The 20,897-nt window shown below is 48.2% G+C and overlaps 1 protein-coding gene and 1 pseudogene across 1 annotated transcript; both read left to right on the top strand.

Annotated features, from left to right (window-relative positions):
- Window positions 1-458: 458 nt before the first annotated feature.
- LOC129467836 (MAL-like protein) lies at window positions 459-8,820 on the top strand. The gene is made up of 3 exons (XM_055252669.2): window positions 459-631; window positions 4,787-4,909; window positions 7,537-8,820. Exons 1-3 carry the CDS (start codon window positions 536-538, stop codon window positions 7,633-7,635), a joined length of 318 nt encoding a protein of 105 aa, XP_055108644.1. The 5' UTR covers window positions 459-535; the 3' UTR covers window positions 7,636-8,820.
- An 8,164-nt stretch (window positions 8,821-16,984) lies between these two features.
- On the top strand, window positions 16,985-20,138 carry LOC129467831 (casein kinase I-like; annotated as a pseudogene).
- Window positions 20,139-20,897: the final 759 nt, after the last annotated feature.

Raw genomic sequence — 20,897 nt, forward strand, 5'->3', positions numbered from 1 at the left:
AACCTTTGCCCACTTTTTGATGGGGTTCTTTGATTTTTTTCTTGTAAATTTGTTTAAGTTCTTTGTAGATTCTGGATATTAGCCCTTTGTCAGATGGATAGATTGCAAAAATTTTCTCCCATTCTGTAGGTTGCCTGTTCACTCTAATGGCAGTTTCTTTTGCTGTGCAGAAGCTCTTTAGTTTAATTAGATCCCATTTGTCAATTTTGGCTTTTGTTGCCATTGATTTGGTGTTTTAGACATGAAGTCCTTCCCTATGCCTTTCAACTCCTTGAATTTGCTAACAATCGGATCTGACTTTACCATGACTCAGAGGGGCCAGGCTTCCTTCTCCATTTCCCTCTTGGTTCCCTCCTAACTTCACCTGAGCTTTTAACTAGAGACAGAAAAGAGATGCCCTGCAAAGGAAAACGTGCACCACACTGGCTAATGAAGCTCCTTCTTTCACGCTTTCATCTTCCAGATATTTGGGTTCTGGGTCTGGATCCTGGTAGCCAACACCCAGGTAGCAAACCCATTGCTGCAAGGATGAGTGATGTATGTCTCACTTACCTTGTTTCTCATCTCCCTGATGTTCCCCTTGTCTTCCTTGTTTGGATTTTACAAAAGATTTGAATCCTGGAGAGTTCTGGTAAGAACCAGCAGCATGGCTTCTCCTGGGTGGATGTCCTGGGTTGAGTGAGGACAATTGGTCTTTCTGGGCAGGGAGGGATCCTGGGCTAGGCTCCTATGGAACCAAGACTTTTTATCTTAGTATGTTTACTACCAGGCCAAAATGAAAACATTTCTCTGCAAGAGTAAATCATTCCTTGTATTCCCCTTCACTGCCTTCCATGTTAGGAGAATACACAAGGCCCTGTGATCAAGCATATTCTTATGTGTTTCCCCTAAATTTTCTTCCTGGTAAAATCCTTGGAGCAACACTGAAGAAAAAGCTAGTAGGAAAAAAATCACTCCATTCTCCAGGCTCTATCGCAATCCCTGTGACAGGTTATTTCTTCCATATCCCACATAAATTTTGTGCAAAAATATATATATATATATAATACTTTACAAATAATTTTGGATGTAGATGCTTTCATTTAATATTACATCATTAATTTTTATGTTGTTGCATCATCTCAAAAAATCATTTAGAAGTGTTCCATATTGAACAATTAAAGACATATTTAAAAGTACAAAATATTGTATTATAGGCCCTCATTTAGCCATAACCAAGATTCCAGCATTATCAAGATCTTACCACGTTTGTTTCATCTAGCCTTTGTTCCCACTAAGGAATTTTAAGGCAAACTCTAGGCATCATGTCATTCTATTCCACACACTTCAGAATATTTTCAGAAAACCCCACAAACTTTCTAACATTATCACATGTATACAAAGTTATCAATTCCTCAGCATACCTAAGATAGTATACACTGGTTCCCCCTATCTCTGGAGGATAAGTCCCAAGACCCCCCAGGGGATGCCTGAATCCTCAGGTAGTACCGAACCCCGATTATGCTATGCATGCACTTCTTTTTTCTTCCTCACAATTTCACAGATAGACAATTCATTCTTAATGTAGATCTTAACAACCTCAGCACATTTTTTTCTTTCCTTATTATGTTGAAAACTTTCACCTTTTCACTTAAAGAAAGCACTCTATGACTTCTCTTTGGCATACCCAAATTGCCAGCATCACTACTCTTGCAATTTGGGGCCATTATGAAGTAAAATAAGGATTCTTTGAATGCAAGCACTGCAGTACCACAACAGTCAATCTGATAGCCCAGATGGGTACAAAGTGACTAACATGGGTGGCACAGACAGTGTAGATGTGCTGACAAACGGATGATTCACTGGGATGATGTCCCAGGTGGCACAGGTTGGGACAGTGCAAGATTTCATCATGATACTCAGAAAGGCACACATTTAATTGTTAATTTCTGGAATTTTTCATTTAATATGTCAGACCAAGATTGACTTTGGATAACTGAAACATACTGATCTTTATTAATCTGCCACTGATTATGACATAGACATTACGTTTAAAACACTGTGTATTAGTCTGTTCTCACACTGCTATGAAGAACTACCTGAGACTGAGTAAATTATAAAGAAAAGAGGTTTTAATTGACTCATAGTTCCTCATGGTTAGGGAGGCCTCAGGAAACTTACAATCATGGTGGAAGGTGAAGGGAAAGCAAGGCATACCTTACATGGCAACAGGAGAGAGGTGGGAGGTGAAAGTGCCATACTTTTAAACAATCAGATCCCATGAGAACTCATTCACTATCATGAGAACAGCATAGGTGAAACTGCCCCCATGATCCAATCACCTCCCACCAGGTCCCTCCCTTGATACATGTGGATTACAATTGGAGATGAGATTTGGGTGGGGACAAAGAGCCAAACCATAGCATTACACCCCCATCCCCTCCCAAATCTCATGTCCTTCTCACATTTAAAAACACAATCATGCCTTCCCAACAGTCTCCCAAAGTTTTAACTTATTCTAGCATTAACCCAAAAGTCCAAGTCTAAAATATCATCTAAGACAAGGGAAGTATCTTCTGCTTATGAGCCTGTAAAATCAAAAGCAAGTTAGTTACTTCCAAGACACAATGAGGGTACAGGCATTGGGTAAATGCTCCCATTCAAAACGGAAGAAATTGGTCAAAACACAGGGGCTACAGGCCCCATGCAAGTCCAAAACCCAGCAGGGCAGCCAGTAAATGTCAACACTCCAAAATCTCCTTTGACTTCATGTCACATGTTCAAGTCACATTGTTGCAAAGGGTAGGCACCCACAGCTTTGGGCAGCTCCACCCCTGTTGGCTCTGCCGAGTATAGCCCCTGCAGCTGCTTTTACAAACTGGCGTTGAGTGCCTGTGGCTTTTCCAGGTGACTGGTGCAAGCGGTCAGTAGACCTACCATTCTGGGGTCTAAAGGATGGTGGCCCTCTCCTCACAGATCTACTAGGTAGTGCTGCAGTGGGGACTCTTTGTGGGGGCTCTGACCCCACATTTTCCTTCTGCACTTCCCTAGTAAGATTCTTCATAAGGGTTCCACCCCTGCAGCAGACTTCTGCCTGGACATCCAGGCATTTCCATAACATCTTCTGAAATCTTGTCCAAGGTTCCTAAACCTCAATTCCTGCTTTTTGCATGCCTGTAGGCCCAACACCATGTGTAAGCTGCCAAGGCTTGGGGCTTACACCCTCTGAAGCAATGGCCCAAGCTGTACTTTAGCCTCCACTGCTGGAGCTGGAGCAGCTGGGATATAGGGTGCTGTGTCCCAGGACTGCACAGAGCAACAGGGCCCTGAGCCTGGTCCACAAAGCCATTTTTCTCTCCTAGGTCTCTGAGCCTGTGATGAGAGGGGCTGCTGTGAAGATCTCTGAAATGCCCTGGAGATATCTTCCCCATTTGTCTTGGGGCCTCTCATTACTTATGCAAATTTCTGCAGCTGACAGCTTGAATTTCTCCCCAGAAAATGTGTTTTTCTTTTCTACCACATGGTCAGGCTGCAAATTGTCTAAACTTTTATGTTCTGCTTCCCTTTTGAACATAAGTTCCAGTTTTGGACCATCTCTTTATGAGTGCATATGATTGTACACTTTCAGGAAAAGTCAGGTCATATCTTGAATACTTCACTGCTTAGAAATTTCTTCTGCCAGATACCCCAAATCATCTCTCTTAAGTTCAAAGTGCCACGGAGCTCTAGGGCAGGGGTAAAATGCCACCAGTCTTTTTGCTAAAGCATAGCAAGAGTGACCTTTATTCCAGTTCCCAATAATTTCCTCATCTCCATCTGAGACCACCTCAGCCTGGATTTCATTATCCATATCACTATCAACATTTTGGTCAAAATCATTCAACAAGTCTCTCGGTAGTTCCAAACTTTCCCACATAATCCCGTCTTCTTGTGAGTATTCCAAACTGTTCGAAACTCTGTCCATTACCCCGTTCCAAAGTCACTTCCACATTTTCAGGTATCTTCATAGCAGTGCCTGACTTTAAGCACCAATTTTCTGTATTAGTCTGTTCTCACACTGCTATAAAGAAGTATCTGAGACTGGATAATTTATAAAGAAAAGAGGTTTACAAACACCACATGTTCTCACTCCTAGGTGGGAATTGAACAATGAAAACTCATGGACACAGGAAGGGGAACATCACACTCCAGGGACTGTTGTGGGGTGGGGGGAGGGGGGAGGGACAGCATTAGGAGATATACCTAATGCTAAATGACGAGTTAATGGGTGCAGCAAAACAACATGGCACAGGGATACATATGTAACAAACCTGCACATTGTGCACATGTACCCTAAAACCTAAAGTATAATAAAAAAAAAAATAAAAATTAAAAAAAAGAAAAGAGATTTAATTGGCTCACAGTTCTGCATGGCTGGGGAGGTCTCGGGAGAGTTACAATCATGGTGGAAGGTGAAGGAGAAACAAGGTACCCTTACATGGCAGCAGAAGAGAATGGGGAAGTATCACACTTGAAAACCATCAGATCCTATGAGAACTCCCTCACTATCACGAGAGCAGCATGGGGAAACCGCCCCCATGGTCCAATCATCTCCCACCAGGTCCCTCCCTCAACACGTGGGGATTACAATTCGAGATGTGATTTGGGTGGGGACACATAGCCAAACCAAATCACACTGCAAACAAAAAAAGCGGGAGTTTGTGGGGCTGGCCTGCCTCATTTGCTCATTCTTTACAGCTATGTAGCCAAAGAGGAAAGTGCTCACCTGAGTGACGTGGCCATGCATGACTCTGCTCTGCATTTCCAGAACAGCCTGTACCATGGGACCACTGGCATTCTGCACATGAGTGCTGCTGTCCTACAAGTACATGTCACGATCATGTCTGAGGCCCAGGACCTGAGAAACTACTACATTAACATGGCAGCCTTGGTGAGTGAGCTGGCTGTGGACAGCAAGTCTTGGCTGGAGGATGTTTAGTGCAGGAGGCCTAACTCTGCTTATGCTGTATAGACCCTGAGCCCTCAAGCGGAAGGAGCCACGGGGGCAGGGGAGAGGGATGCTTGTCCCTGTAAACATGTGCACCCACATTCTGGGGTCCTCTTTTACCTTATATCATTCCCACTCCAGTTTTCCTCTCTCTTAGGCCCCTCCACATTGTCTGCAGAACTTTTTTTTCCAAAACACAAATTGGGACAGGTGTCTCTGTCCTACTGAAAATCCTTCAATGGCTCCTACTGCCTTTGGAATGGGGCCCACATCCCTCAGCATGACTGAACTATTCCAGTGTCCTTTGTGTAAATCACAGAACCCTACAGGGGTAATGTACTGGTTGTGGGACCACGGCGAGGTGGTCCAGCCACGGTGGAGACAGCAGGGCCCCCAGGCTTCAGGTCCCCTGGGGCGTCCTGAGTCTGCCACTTACCAGCCAGCTCTCCTCTCCTTCCCTTGTGGGATGGCGCCCTCACATGGCAGAGGGCTCACAGCGACACATTCCTCCTTTGAAGTGTCTATTAGTCCACTTTCACTCTGCCAATAAAGACATACCCAAGACTGAGCAATTTACAAAAGAAAGAGGTTTATTGGACTCACAGTTCCACATGGCTGGGGAGGCCTCACAATCATGGCAGAAGGCAAGGAGAGCAAGTCACATCTTACATGGATGGTAGCAGGCAAAAAGAGAGCTTGTGCAGAGACACTCTCACTTTTAAAACTATCAGATCTCATGAGACGCATTCACTCTCACAAGGATAGCATGGGAAAGACCCACTCCCATGATTCAATCATCTCCCACTGGGTCCCTCCCACAACACGAGGGAATTATGGGAGCTACAGGATGAGATTTGGGTGGGGACACAGAGTCAAACCATAGCAGAGTGGCCTGACCTTCCTGAATCCTACCTTGAAAACTTCCAAGGAAGGACTCCAACACCAAGGCTACATCTCTTCCCATCCCTGGATCAGTCACTGTGGCCAGATGGCCCCACGTTGGCCTGGTGGCTCTTGCAGGCTCATGTGGCCATGGCAGGAGAAAGAGGTAGATGGTGGGGTGCTGTCTTCAGAGTAAGTATGGGGTTCCAGGGAGCACTGTGACTCTGTGGAGTGGCCACAAGATATCTCAGCTGCCTTCCAGCCTGTCTGCCTCCCTTCCCTCCTCATCAGGTGAGTTTAACTTCCTAAACTTGCAAGTCCAGAAATGACCCCTGGGGCCCTCCATGACCCGGCCTGTCCCCAGCAAGGCCCCCTGCTGTTCATCCATGGTCAGCTGCCCCAGCTACACCACCCTCCTCACTGCCCATGAGCACACAGACATGCACTTGCGTGGGGCCTTGGCAGGGGTAACTGCCTGGTGGCTCCTGCCTCCTTCTGTCCTCTTGACAGGGCCTTCCCTGATGGCTCCTCCCCTGAGACCTTGGCATTCCACTTTCCCCTTCCCTGCTTCATTTTCTCCTGGGCATTTACCTCCATCTAACCCATTTATGTGCTACTCATCTATCTTGCTGCTGCTATCTGCATCTTATCTCTCAGCTGTAAGCTCCAAGAGGGCAGGAATTTTTGAATATTTTCTCCACTGTTATACCCACAGTTGTTCTTGAAGGAAAGCAGGTGGATAAAAAATATTTGTTGACTGACTGACTGAATGAGGAGCATGTGAGTGGACAGTGGGGCAGAGTGGGGCTGGGATGGTTGGCAGGGCCGGAAAGGTGAAGGTGACGGCCCTACCCTGAGAAAAGAGCAGAGCCATCACACAGCTTCAACGTGGGGCAACACGGTCATGTTCTCCCCATGAGTGAGAAGTGTCCTCAGTTGTCCACTTCTACCTGCCCTGCCCAAATCATGGAGCAGATTTGAGGGGCAGGGCAGGCAGAAGTGGAAAAGTGAGGCCATGGGGAGTCCTGGCCTGGGATGCCGGTGGCTGAGACAAGGGAGAAATGCATGTCCCATGAGCTAGGCAGGGAAATCAGTAGCCTTTGGGGTGGCTTTGCATATGGCTGGCAAGGGAGGCAGGAAGAGTCAGGGGCCACAGGCGTCAGGCTCAGAGAGCAGGGTGAGAAGAGGACCCTGGGGCCCACTGGGCTTGTGAGGCTTGTGGAGAAATGTCAGAGGCTCAGTGTGAGCCAGGAAGAGCTGGAAGAGGTCTGAACATTCACAAGGAGTTGACGAGCCACTCAGAGCAGAGTTCTGGGCCAGCGAGTGGAGCTGTAGGGGCGGTCAGAGCATGGGTTTTCTGGAGGTGGGTAGAGGAGAGTGGGCCTCGGGCAGGAGGTCAGCATGGGTTGTGGGCCAAGGGCCAGGGTGGAGGTAAGCCTGCTTCACAGCCAGGTGCAGATGAGACAGAGACTGCAGTCAGGGCAGGACACCAGGATGGCCCCAGGGACACCCTGATGGAGAGTTTCCAGGAGAGGGAGTCGTTGGCCAGGGGTTTCTGCCCTCAGGCCAGGCAGGAGGCTAGGAGGCAGGGTCATGCGTAGCCTCCTGGACATCGGGGCTGAGGGTCCCCGGGGGTGGGCAGGAGCTGGCATTGCTGTCTCTAACAGTCATTCTCCACCTCCTTCCAGTTCTTTGCCTTCGTCGCCATGCTGCTCTACATTCTGCATGCCTCCAGCATTTTTACCACCGATGCACAGGCACCAGGCCAAGGGGGAAATGCTCTTTGAAAGTCCTGATTATTTCTCCCCAAAAGCAGCTTCCAATGCTCACCATCTGGATGATAAACAGAAGATCCACTAAAACATCCATGGGATTAACAGAGCGTCCTTGCAGACTAAGCGAAGACACCATACTTTGGACATTTAAATTCACTCTACTGAATAAGAGGAAGCTTTTATTTTCTTTTTCCTGGGAAAGTAACTGTCTCTTGAAATTATCTGACCATGAACTTGCTCTTCTAGCAAACTCACATCAAAGCCCTCACTGCTGAGAATCCCAGCTCCACTGTCAAGCCTGTTGGGGGATTTTGCCTCAGCTGTGGGCTTCCCTAGAGTAGGTTCAGGGGAATACTCAGCCTGATTATCTTAAAATTGAAGATGTGCAACCAAAGTCTTCAGATCTAATGCAGATGCACAGACCTTGTTCCTGGTCCTTGTTCAGCCTGCGCTAGGGAGCTGTGGTCCTGAGTTCCCAGGGAGGCTGAGAGGGTCAAGCCACCCTGCCCACTAGCCTCCCACTTCCCCTCCCCTTTCTTCTCCAGCATTGAGATCCAAGGAAAATCTACATGAAGCCAATTTTGAGGGTAGATTTGTGGGGAAAATTAATCATTATACAGTAAGATCTGGGGCTTGAGAGGTGGAGAGTGGGGAGGGAAGGGCATAGCCTGCTACTCCGTGAGTCTGACATCTCAGAAACTGCACAGCTGCTGGATGCCTGGGTCAGGACTCCAAGACCCCACCTCTTAAGGACTAGAAAATGCCTGGCTCCTCAGAAAAGACCCTCAGAGAGGAAGGTGAAAACATTACATCCAATGATTCTCCAGCCACAACCGCATTGGAAGAAAAGGCTGCCACATCATCTCAGTGAGGAGTGAAGGACCCATGTCCCAGGGACCGCGCTCCTTCACCTGCACTCACCCCCCTCACATTCTCTTAAGCACCTGGTGGCCCTCCGAGGCCTGGCGGAATGGTGGTGCCCACACGGTTGGGCCAGGGCTCACCAAGACCTCAACGGGCAAAGTTGTGCACACGGAAATATCAAATCAAGGTGCTTGGTTTTAAAGTAAATGTTTTTCTAAAGAAAGCTGTGCTCTTCTGCTGACCCAGATGAGCAGGGCACAGCCCTGTAACTGCCTGTGCCTTCTGTCATTTGGAATGAAATAAATTATGAGAAAGTGGCTTGTCTTAACTGATTCGAGTGCTTACAGTTTTGTATCAACCTTTTTCCCCTCCTGGGGTTTGCGGGGGCAGGGACAGAACTACAGGAATCATGGGAAAGAAAATTCTGGCTTCATTACTGCTCACTGCACACTTTCTGATCACTCTGATACTTTTTTTTTGCAACCTGATACCTTGAAAAGCCACCATATGTCTCTCCTTTTGTTGCCAGGCAGCTGTCTAGGATGATCACTGTTTAATATTTACTAAGTAGCCACATGCAAATAAAAGTTGTTTGTGTGGTAAAAAGGAGCAGTCGGTCGACTTCATCTTGTTAGCATCTGGAACTGGCCATCAGGTCCTAGATGCTGTCAGTAATTTCACCAAAAGCACTCCTTGGAGCATTTCACACAAGTTTTGAGCATGGGAGCTCAGCCCACCCGGCCTTGCTTCTAGACCAAGAGCGAAGGGAGGTCACATTTGTCTCCAAGGCTTTGGGTTTATAATGTCATTTGCACTTCAGTAAGGACAGTTTTGGTGCAAGTTCCAGAAACCAAACTCACACAGCTTAGGCAAAAATGAGAGTGCACTAGTAGGGCCTGGGAGAGGTGAAGAGGGTTCAGCAGGAGGAGAGCTGACCCCCGCATGGCTTTCTGCTGCACATTGGCCATCATCTCCTGCCACACTGCAAGACTTGTCCAAGTCTCCACAAACACTGGCCTCCCATCCCCTGTACAGACACTAGAGGCTCAGCCTGGGCCCCCAGAGTGCACCTGCAGCTGCTGCAGTACTGCTACATTTCTGCCTTGAGGGGCAGCCCTCCCCTCAGTGTAGGGGTCTCCCCAGGCTCTCGTCTTCTGAAGGGAACACCCCGAGGCTCTCCACAGGCTCCTCAGAGGCCCCAGCTGGAGTGGGCTCTGGCATAAACTTCACGGGCTTTCTCCTTTCCAGGTGCTGCACCCGTGGTTCCCCCTGGGCTTCCCAGGATCCTGCACCCAAGTCTTGTCTCAGGGTTGGCTTTGGGGGAAACTTAGACCCAGATATCCTACCACCATCTCCTGAGGCCCCAGCATGTGCTGGGCACTGGGGTGCAGTACCTTGAAACACAGGGTCCCACCAGCCACACCAGATGCCCCACACGGATCAAGCAGCTCTGACTGGCAGTTTTGTCCAGGACAGCCAGAGGCTCAAGTGGGCTCTGATCTTTAAAAGATAGAGGAAAAAGCACAATAAAATGTTAAAATTTGAAAAACAAACAACAGCCTAATCTCTGGGATTTGCTGCAGAGAAAACTGGCAGCCCTACTTCCCACCCCAGAAGGAATCTGCAGAGAAGCACATCTCAGTAATAACTAGATGCTGGACTTGAGAGTCAAAGGCCAGCTCCTCTTCAAAGGGAGGGACTACGAGGGAGCATTACCAGTTCCTCCCCCAAATCTGCAGAGCTCAGATCCCAATTTGTGCTGCTAGATTCACTCAGTTGGATCTGGTCCTCCTTGGGACACCAGCAGCTGATGCGCTCCCTTGCTCCAGGAGCCTCTTTCTCCCTCCATCAGTCATCTCCAGTGCTGCACATGCCTCTGTCCAAGCCTGATTCCTGACACCGTGCCTACCCATCACCCTCCATCACTTCCTGGGCTGGGAGAAGGGTGTGATGTTTCCATGGTGATACTGGACCACCCCCGTGCAGAGGCTTAATCACCATAAATTTTACTGATTCAGTGGCCCAGGGCTCTGTGTATAGGTAGGAAATGGGATTGTAAACCCCTCTATCTCCCATGTATGTTTGTGTTCTCAGAGAAGGAATGTTGGAACTAGTGGCAAAATACCTGGGGTGAGTCAAGGCCCCACATAGATGCCTCTTCTGTTCTAACTTACTGGCCAGGAGGGTCCAGGAAACACACTGATTTCTGAGTCCACATCGAGGATCTCCATCCCCTGAAGGGCCACACATCCAGCTCACTGGTTCCAACCCACCTTACTGAGTCCCACTGACCAGAGTCCACCCTCATTCCACCCCAGTTTCTGTGCCTTGGGCCACGCCTGTGGGAGATTCTAGCCAGGTGGAGTATCTCTGGCTTGTCCCCTCCCTGCCCTGCCTTGTCCCCTCCCTGCCCTGCCTTGCCTGCTACAGACCCCGAGAAACTCCACCCTGCTCCCCAGTCCTCCCCTCCCAGCCTCATTCCTGCCTGGCCATCCTGAGCCCTGCTTAGCACAATGACAATGCCGTCTCCCTTGTTGGATCACAGCCACTCCTCAGAGGCATCACGTCCTCATCTGACAGATGAGGAAAAGCCTAGATTTCACATCCAGAACACACTGCAGTCAACACTTAGATCAAGGCTTCTTAAATGCCATCCTCTGTATTTCTCCACCTTTTCTTTCTCATCTCAGCCTTTAGCCATAAGACGTTTTCAAAGGAGAGACCCAGTTTATCAGAACATGCAAAACATCATCCCAGGAACATTAACTGTCCCCGGTCATTCTGTCTTCTCAGGCGATTTGATAAATTAAATGTGTGGTTTTAAGTGTCTGAAACTTCTGTGACAGTCAGTGCCCCGGACACCCATTCCTGCCTTCTCCTTTGCTAGCACACTCCTGAGATTGTACTGTGCCTGGGCTCCCTGGCAGCCAGAGCTCAATTCTGGCCACTGAGAGAGAAGCCAAGGTCTGCTCCAGGGCTGGGGTTGCTTTCTGGATATGGTGGTCAGATACAGCTGGCTGTCTTAGACTGACTTTCTGGGGACAGACTCCGAGACAGAGAGCCCTGTGCATGCAGGAGGTCTACTGTGGAGGCTTTTGGGAGATGCACCTGGGACAGATGAGGGAGGCAGGATGGGGCAGTGGGAAAAGCTGGCTGACAATGAGGTTGCAACTGAGGCTGTGGCTGACACTGCAGGGAGCTCTGGAGCTGGTTGGCCCTGCAGCTGCCCTGCCTTGAGTCAAGTGGGCAGAGCCTTTGTCTCTCACATCAGCCGGTAGTTCCCAGGCAAGGGTGAAGGCATCTGTAGCAGCTGCTCTTCCCAGCAGCTGTAGGGAATGCCTTGGCTTGAACAGGTAACCTGGGCAGGGTGCCACCACATCCACTACACTGCCACCTCCTCTTCCTGCCTTGGACAAGGACTTCATGGCCAAAGAGATGGCAAAAATAGAAGCCCAGATGCTGACAGCTGTTTGACCAACACCAGCCACCTCTTTGCTTGAACTTCATAAGAAGTCCAAGATGACAAAATCCATTCCCCACTATGCTCAGCTCATGATACATGCAGCCAAATGCACTGCAGCCTGGTAGAAGTGCGCTTTTCTACCTTCCACTTCCTCCAAAGGCACACCAGGGCCTTCCTTCCAAAGCCTGGTCCTCCCTCAGGCCTGTAGAGACTCTACCTCCAGAATGGACCTGGAATTGGTCTTCTTCCTCCTACCTCCCAGGCCCTGCCCATGCCATCACCACTGGGTATTGCAGAACCTGCATCCTAGAGTCAGGTAGCATCTCCAAGGATTCGGGCCAGTCTCTCAGCTATGGTCAGATTCTGCCCATCTCTGGCCCCAAATTCTTCCCTGCCCTCAGGATAAAGTACAAACCTTTTGGAAAGTGACTTCCCAGGCCTTAATTGCGGGTATGACCTTGCCTATGTCCAGCTGCATCTCCTGCTACCCACATCGCCCAGCCCTGATGGTTCAGTGTCAGCACAGCAGCTGTGGCCAGCTCAGCCCTGCTGCTGTATCCATGCACACGGTGGACATTCTACTCCCTCTCCTTGGGAACATGAAGCCCTCTTCTTGTCTCTTCTTGTCTACATGAAAAACTCTTGTTATCTTTTTATCTCAAAGTCTTTCTCAACCCTCCAGCCCTTCTGTGCAGTTAATCATTGCCTCCTTGGGTGCCTTTGCACCCAGGGTGCATGCTGTGCTGCGTTACCTGCTCATGCAGTGCTGGTCTCCCCAACAAGACTATGAGATTCCACGAGCAGGGGTTTCATTCTTGGATGTTTTTATCATCTTTGCCCTTCCCTATCCCCAGCACTCTCCCCTGACCCCACCAACCTCAGCTCCGAGTGCTCTGCTCACACTGTTGACAGGAATGGGGACTTGCAAAAGCCACAGCCAGGCTACAGGGATGGATGACATGGCTGGCATTTAAGCTCTCCCAGTCCTTACCCCCAACCCACGGTCTACATCTCAGGGGAAAAGGGGTGTTCTCTGCTTCTTTCCTTTTCTCCTTGGCCTGCACTATGGTGGATTAGTTCCTTTCACTCTAGCTTCCCATCTGTACAAAGAGGAAGAGACTGGCCTGCCACCGCCAGGACCCAGTCCAGCTTTGGTGGCCCTACAGAGCCATGCACCATGCATAGCCAAGGCTGTCCTGGCTGTAGGAAAGGCTGGCCAGCTGAGGAAGGGCCCAGCTTGATTCCAGGTCACCCCTGGCTCTGGGCCCAGCACTAGTAGGTGTTGACTTAAAAGGAAGAGTTTGAGGCATAAAATATAAAGAGTTTATTTGAGCCAAAGTGAGGACAGCTGCTTGGAAGACTCAGACCCAAGTAAGCTTGGAAATGAGCTTCACTGGATCTTCGTTACGAGCAGTTTTTTAAAGGCCAAAAGGGAGGACAACAAGTGGGCTGATATAAGTGCATCAGGAATTCTCACTGGTTTACAGAAATAACATTGAGGCCGGGCACAGTGGTTCACACCTGCAATCCCAGAACTTTGGGAGGCTGAGGCAGGCGGATAACTTGAGGTCAGGAGTTTAAGACCAGCCTGGCCAACATGGTGAAACCCTGTCTCTACTAAAAATACAAAAAAAAAAAAACAAAAAAAAAAAACAAAAAACAAAAAACAAAAAAAAAAAAAACAAGTGTGGGCAGCAGGGTCAGCTGCACAAACTGGCATCTCCAAGGGGCCTGGAAGGCCTGGACAGGCAAGGTGAGTCCCCCCACCAGGGGAATCCCGAGTGTGTGGACAGCCAGCAGGCCAGAGCTGAGTGCAAAGGGCCAGCAAAGGGAGAGTCCCATCAAGGAACCACAGATGGGATCCCCATCACAAAAGCATCACGGCATGAGAGACTGAGCCTGCTCAGGGCACAACCTGGCAGAGAGAACTCCAGCGAGCCCCAGAGGCCCAGGGTTCAGCCTTTTCCCTTGCTCACTGGCCCTGGGCAGAGAAGAAGGGGTGGAGAGAGAGGGTGGGGCCAAAAGAACTGTTATTAAATAGAAGAAAAGGTAAAGTGAGAACGAGAGAAAGCCCCTTCTACTGAAGGTTTCTAAGCCTGGGCTACTGAAGGTTTCTTACCCTGGGGAGGGGGATGTTTGGTTTGGAAGATTGCAGCTTTGGTGTCAGACTGCACTGGATTTTCTAAGACCTGAAAAACAAAAACATTTCTTAATACCTGAGAGCCAAGTGTGGCTACGGAGCCCTCGAAATGAGGCTGGTCCAAATAGAGATGTGCTGTGAGTGTAAAATATACACTGAATGCCAAAGAATTGGCACAGAAAGAAAGAATGTAACATATCTGAAACATTCTTCTATTAATGTATATGTGTAAATGATAACTTCTTAGATATCTTGGGGTTAAATAAAATATTTATTCAAGTTTATTCTACTTGTCCTATTTTACTTTTCCTAATGAGCCACTAGAGCATGTAAACTCAAGTCTGCAGCCTCTGTGGCTCAGGCCATCTTTCTCTTGGACACCGCTGCAGTGAGGAGACCACCGAGATTTCTCCCAGGGCTCGGAGGAGGGCTCTGCTTGGCATTTAAGGGGCTGCGGGGAGGAGAAGAAAAGTTACTTTCCCACTTTCCCAACAGACTATACCATGCATTGATGACACAGGCCATCAGAAGCAGCTGCATGTGAATTTCCCACCATCCATTTACTTTACTGTTTGGATCAGTTACTGTTCTGGATGAAAGCATGGGCAGGTGGTCTGGTAATTCTTGGGTGATAAAAATTGGATCCAGTGTTGAGTCTCCTTCTCTCCTCCTGCCAGTTCCCAACCCCCGCTCCAGCGTGCTGCAGCCAAGGAGTGGCATGGTGGGCTGCATCACTCTCCTTCAGGCCTTCTTGTCAAAGCGATTTTAACCCTCCCAATATGGAAACGGGAAAGGGAGGACGGAATGGCGGCAGCTGCGGTTTCACTTGGTGGGGCCTGCGGTGTGGTCTGGCCCTGGCAGAGGTGGAGGCGGCCTCTTTCTCAGGCAGGTGTTCTCCTGACTTCTGTGGAGAATCCCCCCAACCCTCATCCCACCACCCTTGCCCTCCAGGTGCTGCACTGCGCACCTTTGGGTGCAGACACTGAGGAGGGAGCAGGCGCTCTGATTAGCTTGGTTGCTTACTCCCACAGCCCCTGGGCAGCAAGCCTTACCTCCAGCCCCTCAGATGGTCCCTTCCCACAGGAGCTGCCACCACCTCGGGCCACCTCACTCTCTTACCTGGCCTCTGGTTGATGTGAACATTGTGGTTCTTCTTTCCCATGATCCACTTGGGCTCCAACGTGAGAGCTAGCCGCCATGAATAGCCTGTTGTTCGTTCTCTGGCTTGTCCAAGCTTGGATCTGAGGCCAGTCCCTATGTCCCTCAAGCTGCGCTGCGCGGGTCCCAGGTTAAACTCTTCAAGCAAGCTCCTTAACGCCTTTACTTCAGATGAAGAAGACCAGCCGCACCCCTCTCCCTCCCCTCGGGATGGATCCTGGCTCCCAAAAAACTCTTTCTGAGGCCCACCTCTCAGCCTTTCCTCCCTTGATGAGAGTGAGCTTTGAGGAGTCCTGCGAAGCATTTTCCCCAGTCCTTCCATGGAGATTTTGCAGGTGGTTGCCCCAGAAGAAAAACACAATCGCAAAGCTCTCTCGGGATATTTGACAGGAAAGGAGATGCTAACGTTGAGGAAAGCCAGAAGCGCAGCGGATTTGGGGGTTCCCATGACAGCCACCCGCCCAGTCCTGGCAAAATCTCCCTTATAAGTGTATCCTAAAGCGGAGCTGCTCTGCGGCCATCTCCAATCTCCCTTTCTGGGCCTCATCAACCAGCAAGCGCCTGACACACCTGACGTCATGGGGCCGCGATCCAGCACTTGCAGACGGCTCCGCTCTCGGCAGGGGCTCCAGTCTCTCTTACAGAACATTTTCCTTCTGGCACAGCTGTGCACCTGCGCGGTAACACCCTCTGTGCTTTCAGATGGTCAAGTCGAGGACCCGGTCCTCAGCTTCTAATAGATTGTATTTGACCCTCCTCCCTTGACGCTAGAGGGGTCTACCCCTTCCTGAAAGGTGGGGTTGTTATCTCTGGCTGCCTCCACTGAACTTTCCGTGTAAGCATCTACTGCACACGTGCAAAGCAAAAAGGACTCACTCCCTTTTATGTGTATATATTTATAGAATGCATTTGAACATCTTTCCATGTGATTGTAGTGTAGTGTACACATTGTAGCGTTTCCTCATAATGGATCCCAGAATCCCTACAAGGCAGGTGTAATGAAACCCCCTCCCAGCCTGGCTTAGGGCAACCTGTTTCTACTACAGTCGTTTAAAAATCAGCGAGGGAAGCAGGCTCTGGCTAGTGGTCTTCGATAAGCCCTGGATGTCGTGCTCTTTGCCCAGCCTGTGCCCTGGCCACCCGCCTGACCGAGAGCTGCCAGTCCCCCAGGGTCACCACCACTAGCTTCCCCCTCTGCACTGCCCACCCCTCTCCTCCCTGTCTCTGAGTCACCATGGCCCAGGAAGATTTAGAATAAAGTACAGAATTATTTCAGAACCAGCCAAACCCCAAATAATATTAATTTTTCATGTAAATTCACACATAATTCACAAAATCTAGGTGTCTTGTCACGTTTAAAAGAAATTGGCCCTAATGGCTTTTTTTTTTTTTTTTTTGAGACAGAGTCTCTGTCTCTCGCCCGGGCTGGAGTGCAGTGGTGCGATCTGGGCTTACTACAAGCTCCGCCTCCCGGTTTCACGCCATTCTCCTGCCTCAGCCTCCCGAGTAGCTGGGACTACAGGCGCCCGCCACCATGCCCGGCTAATTTTTTGTATTTTTAGTACAGACGGGGTTTCACCATGTTAGCCAGGATGGCTTCGGTCTCCTGACCTCGTGATCCGCCCTCCTAGGCCTCCCAAAATTCTGGGATTACAGGCGTGAGCCACCGCGCCCGGCCCCCTAGTGGCCTTTTTAATTTTTTTTCCATGTGTTCACTTCCGGGTCCGGCGTCCATCCTGATGCCCGAGGCAGAAGGATGCTTGACCTCCAGATAAGCCAGGCGCCGCTGTGCATTCATTCCCGGCTGCATTGGTGGCGACCGCAGCGGCTTGGGCGGCGACTCTCTCCGGCCAGCGGCGGCGGTAGGAGGCACCGGCAGCAGTGTAGGGACTGAATCCGAGCCGCGCTGCGTTACATCCCTCTCTGGCTCCTTCCCCCCTACCTTGCTCGCCGGCTCCCTGCGTGGCTCGCTTTCCCCCTCCGTGGCTCGCTTTCCTCCTCCGTGGCTCGCTTTCCTGCTTCGGCCGCCCGCAGGTGTGATGTGCCGCCGCCGCTGCCCCCGCCGGCGCTTACTGACAGACCGGGGGGCTCGCCCGCGCCCGCCCGGGACCGACCCCGCTGCTCGCCGCCGCGCCTCTGAGGGAAAAATGTATACACAAATGAATATGTGGCAATTAAGCTGAAGCCCATGAAACCAAAGCACCACAGCTACATTTGCAAAACAGATTCTATAAGCAATTAGGACCTGGAGATGGTATACCTCAAGTTTACTATTTCTGCCCTTATGGTAAATACAATGCTGTGGCGCTGGACCTGCTGGGACCTAGTTTGGAATATTTGTTTGACTTGTGTGACAGAACATTTTATTTTAAAACACTTCTCATGATAGCTATACAACTGATTTCTCTCATGGAATTTGTCCATTCAAAGAGCTTGATATACAGAGATGTAAAACCCGAGAACTTCTTAATAGGATGACCAGGAAACAAAGCCCAGCAAGTTATTCATGTTATAGATTTTGGTTTGGCAAAGGAATATATTGATCCAGAGACAAAGAAACACATACCATACAGACAGCACAAGGGCCCTACAGGAACAGCTAGCTATATGAGCATAAAAACACATTTAGGAAAAGGGCAAAGTAGAAGACATGATTTAGAAGCTTTAGGTCATATGTTCATGTATTCTCTGAGATTGCTTGGATTCCAGATATGCTGGAGGAGGAAAAAGTACCTGGTTCCTATGCTCTCATCTGATTAATAGCTTTTGAACTTGAACTGGCCTGATTTCTTTCTCCTCTGCCCAATGCCAGAAAGCAGAAGGGAGGAATTGAGATAAAATAGCTAAATACAAAAGACAACAGCTAAATACAAAAGTCTTCCTTGGCAAGGCTTGAGGCTGACACATTAGAGAAGAGGTATCAGAAAATTGGAGATACAAAACGGGCTACACCAATAGAAGTGTTATGTGAAAATTTTCCAGAAATGGCAACATATCTTCGTTATGTAAGAAGGTTAGATTTTTTTTTTTGAAAAACCAGACTATGACTACTTACGAGAGCTTTTAACTGACTTGTTTGGTCGAAAAGGATATATGTTTGATTATGAATATGACTGGATTGGTGAACAGTTGCCTACTCCAGTGGGTGCAGTTCAGCAAGATACTGCTCTGTCATCAAACAGAGAAGCACATCAACACAGAGATAAGATGAAACAATCCAAAAACCAGGTTGTAAGTTCTACAAATGGAGAGTTAAACACAGATGACCCCACCACAGAACATCCAAATGCACCCCTCACAGCCCCTACTGAAGTAGAAGTGATGGATGGAACCAAGTGCTGCTGTTTTTTCAAATGAAGGAAAAGGAAAGCCATACGGCACCACAAATGACTCTGGACACAGATCCTGGGGAGTTACTTACATGTTCATCTGCTGTCTTGTGATTAAAATCATCTCTGTAGGTGGAACAGGAATTAAAAGAAATTAAAGAATGTGTAAGCAAAAACTCAGTTATATGTAAGAAAACCCAATTCCCCTTGAGGAAGAGAAAGAGCTGGAGTCCTTTTAAATAAACGGCCTGTTTTTCCTTCTGTGGCTAGTGAGCCTTATCTCTCCCTTTCCCAGGCATTGTGAAGACTGTTTCTCTAGCTGTGCAGCTGCAAGGTCATCTCAAGTCGTAAAACATGTTGTTCCTTGAAAAGTAAGACATAATGTAATGCATGTCTTAATTGAATAACTGTCTTTGTTTCTCGCTTCTGTAATATGCTTCCCCCTGCATAGATCTCCCCCCGCCCCATGAAATGCTTAAAAGGTAGCTTGACTCTTTGTTTGGAGCTCAGTCCTTTGGATGTTAATCTGACTGGGTCAGTGCATCTAAATAATTAAATAATTCCTCCTCAACCCCTCGGTCTATCTGATTCCTTAATTAACCCACAGCATAGTGACCACATATATTTTCAAGGACTCACTCTTAGAAGCAAAAATGTCATACTTTCATTCTTCATTCTGTGGTTGTGTTATATTCATTTTTTTGTTCTAATTTAACTTTTATGGAAGCTTTGAAGTTTTGTCAAAACATGAGTGCTTTGCCCATCAATGAATGGAATGGACCAATGAGGTGGTATTATGAATATAGTTCTATAGAACATTTTTCAGAAGTTCTTCTGTTGTAGAAAGCAGTACAGTATCTTAAGTGTCAACCAGTTATATACCTAATCTGGTTTTTTATAACTTGTGTAAGAGCATAATCAAACAGGATTTTTTTTCTCAGTGGATAATACAACAGAGAAAACAGAGTTGCCCACATATTTAAAACAAGTTACTCCTTGAGAAGTTTGTGTTTTGTGCCATCTGCATTGATTTCAGTATTACTGATGGTACTGTTATTCATAAGTCATATTAACATTCTGTCTGTGAAATCATGGTACATCACTGCCCAAAGGTACTGAGGAAAAGGCAATATGGGTTTGGCAGATGGTAGTGGTAAAATTAATCTTAAGTAGTTGGTAAATATGTGCTCCGCTTTTGTTGCACCACTACATGAAGTACTGTGTTTCAGAAGTGGCAAAAGTGCTTATTTTTAAAAATGCAAAATATTTGTGTAATGTAACTTTATGCTTCCAAATAATAATGTATGTTAGCAAGAAATGAATACTTTGAGAAGTGACATATGTTGGAGTTATAAAGAAGTACACTAAGGAGTAGTAATTGTGAGTCTTGTTGCAATGTACAAGGTGGAAGCATAAAGAAATCTCACTGAAACCTACTGCTGATTTATTACATTCTCCCTTAAGCAGAAAACTTTAGATGTGCCATGCAATGGTGTCTGTGTAATTATTTTGCTCTTTGATTAAAAAAAACACCCCCAGCAATAAAAAGTGGGTCACTCTATGCCCTCTGTGTACATTAGTCTCTTGTATTCAACTTTGCTGATTCTCTGGAATTTTCCTACTCTTTAGCATAATTTTGATGATTGAAAAATATTTTGGAAAGGATGGGTCAGGTGCTTTGCCTCCATAGTCTTTTGAAGTGACTGCATATGAACAACAACAAAAAATTCTATTAGAAAGGAAGCCCATTCCACTTTCAAGTATGCTTTTTGTTGTTGTTGTTTGTTTGTTTTTTTGTTTTTTATGAGACAGTCTCACTCTGTCGCCCAGGCTGGAGTGCAGTGGCGCGGTCTAGGCTCACTGCAAGCTCTGCCTCCCGGATTCATGCCATTCTCCTCTCTCAGCCTCCTGAGTAGCTGGGACTACAGGCGCCCGCCACCACGCCCGGCTAATTTTTTGTATTTTTAGTAGAGACGGGGTCTCACTGTGTTAGCCAGGATGGTCCCTGGGAAGCCACTGAATGTCAGAGAGGCAAAGTGACCAGCCCCAGGATACACAGCAGCTGCTGGCAGGGTTGGTTCTCAAGTTGGTCTCTGAGTTTCTCATCCTCTGCCTGGGGTGGGAGCTCCTTCTCTGCAGAGGTCCTAGTGGTCTCTAATAAGTGCTTTCTTGAGATGTAATTCACACACGTAGGCTAGGCGCAGTGGCTCATGCCTGTAATCCCAGCACTGTGGGAGGCTGACGCAGGTGGATCACCTGAGGTCAGGAGTTCAAGACCAGCCTGGCCAACATGATGAAACCCCATCTCTACTAAAAATAC

The sequence above is a fragment of the Symphalangus syndactylus genome, chromosome 18, assembly GCF_028878055.3.
Source record: "Symphalangus syndactylus isolate Jambi chromosome 18, NHGRI_mSymSyn1-v2.1_pri, whole genome shotgun sequence".
NCBI classification, from domain to species: Eukaryota; Metazoa; Chordata; class Mammalia; order Primates; family Hylobatidae; genus Symphalangus; species Symphalangus syndactylus.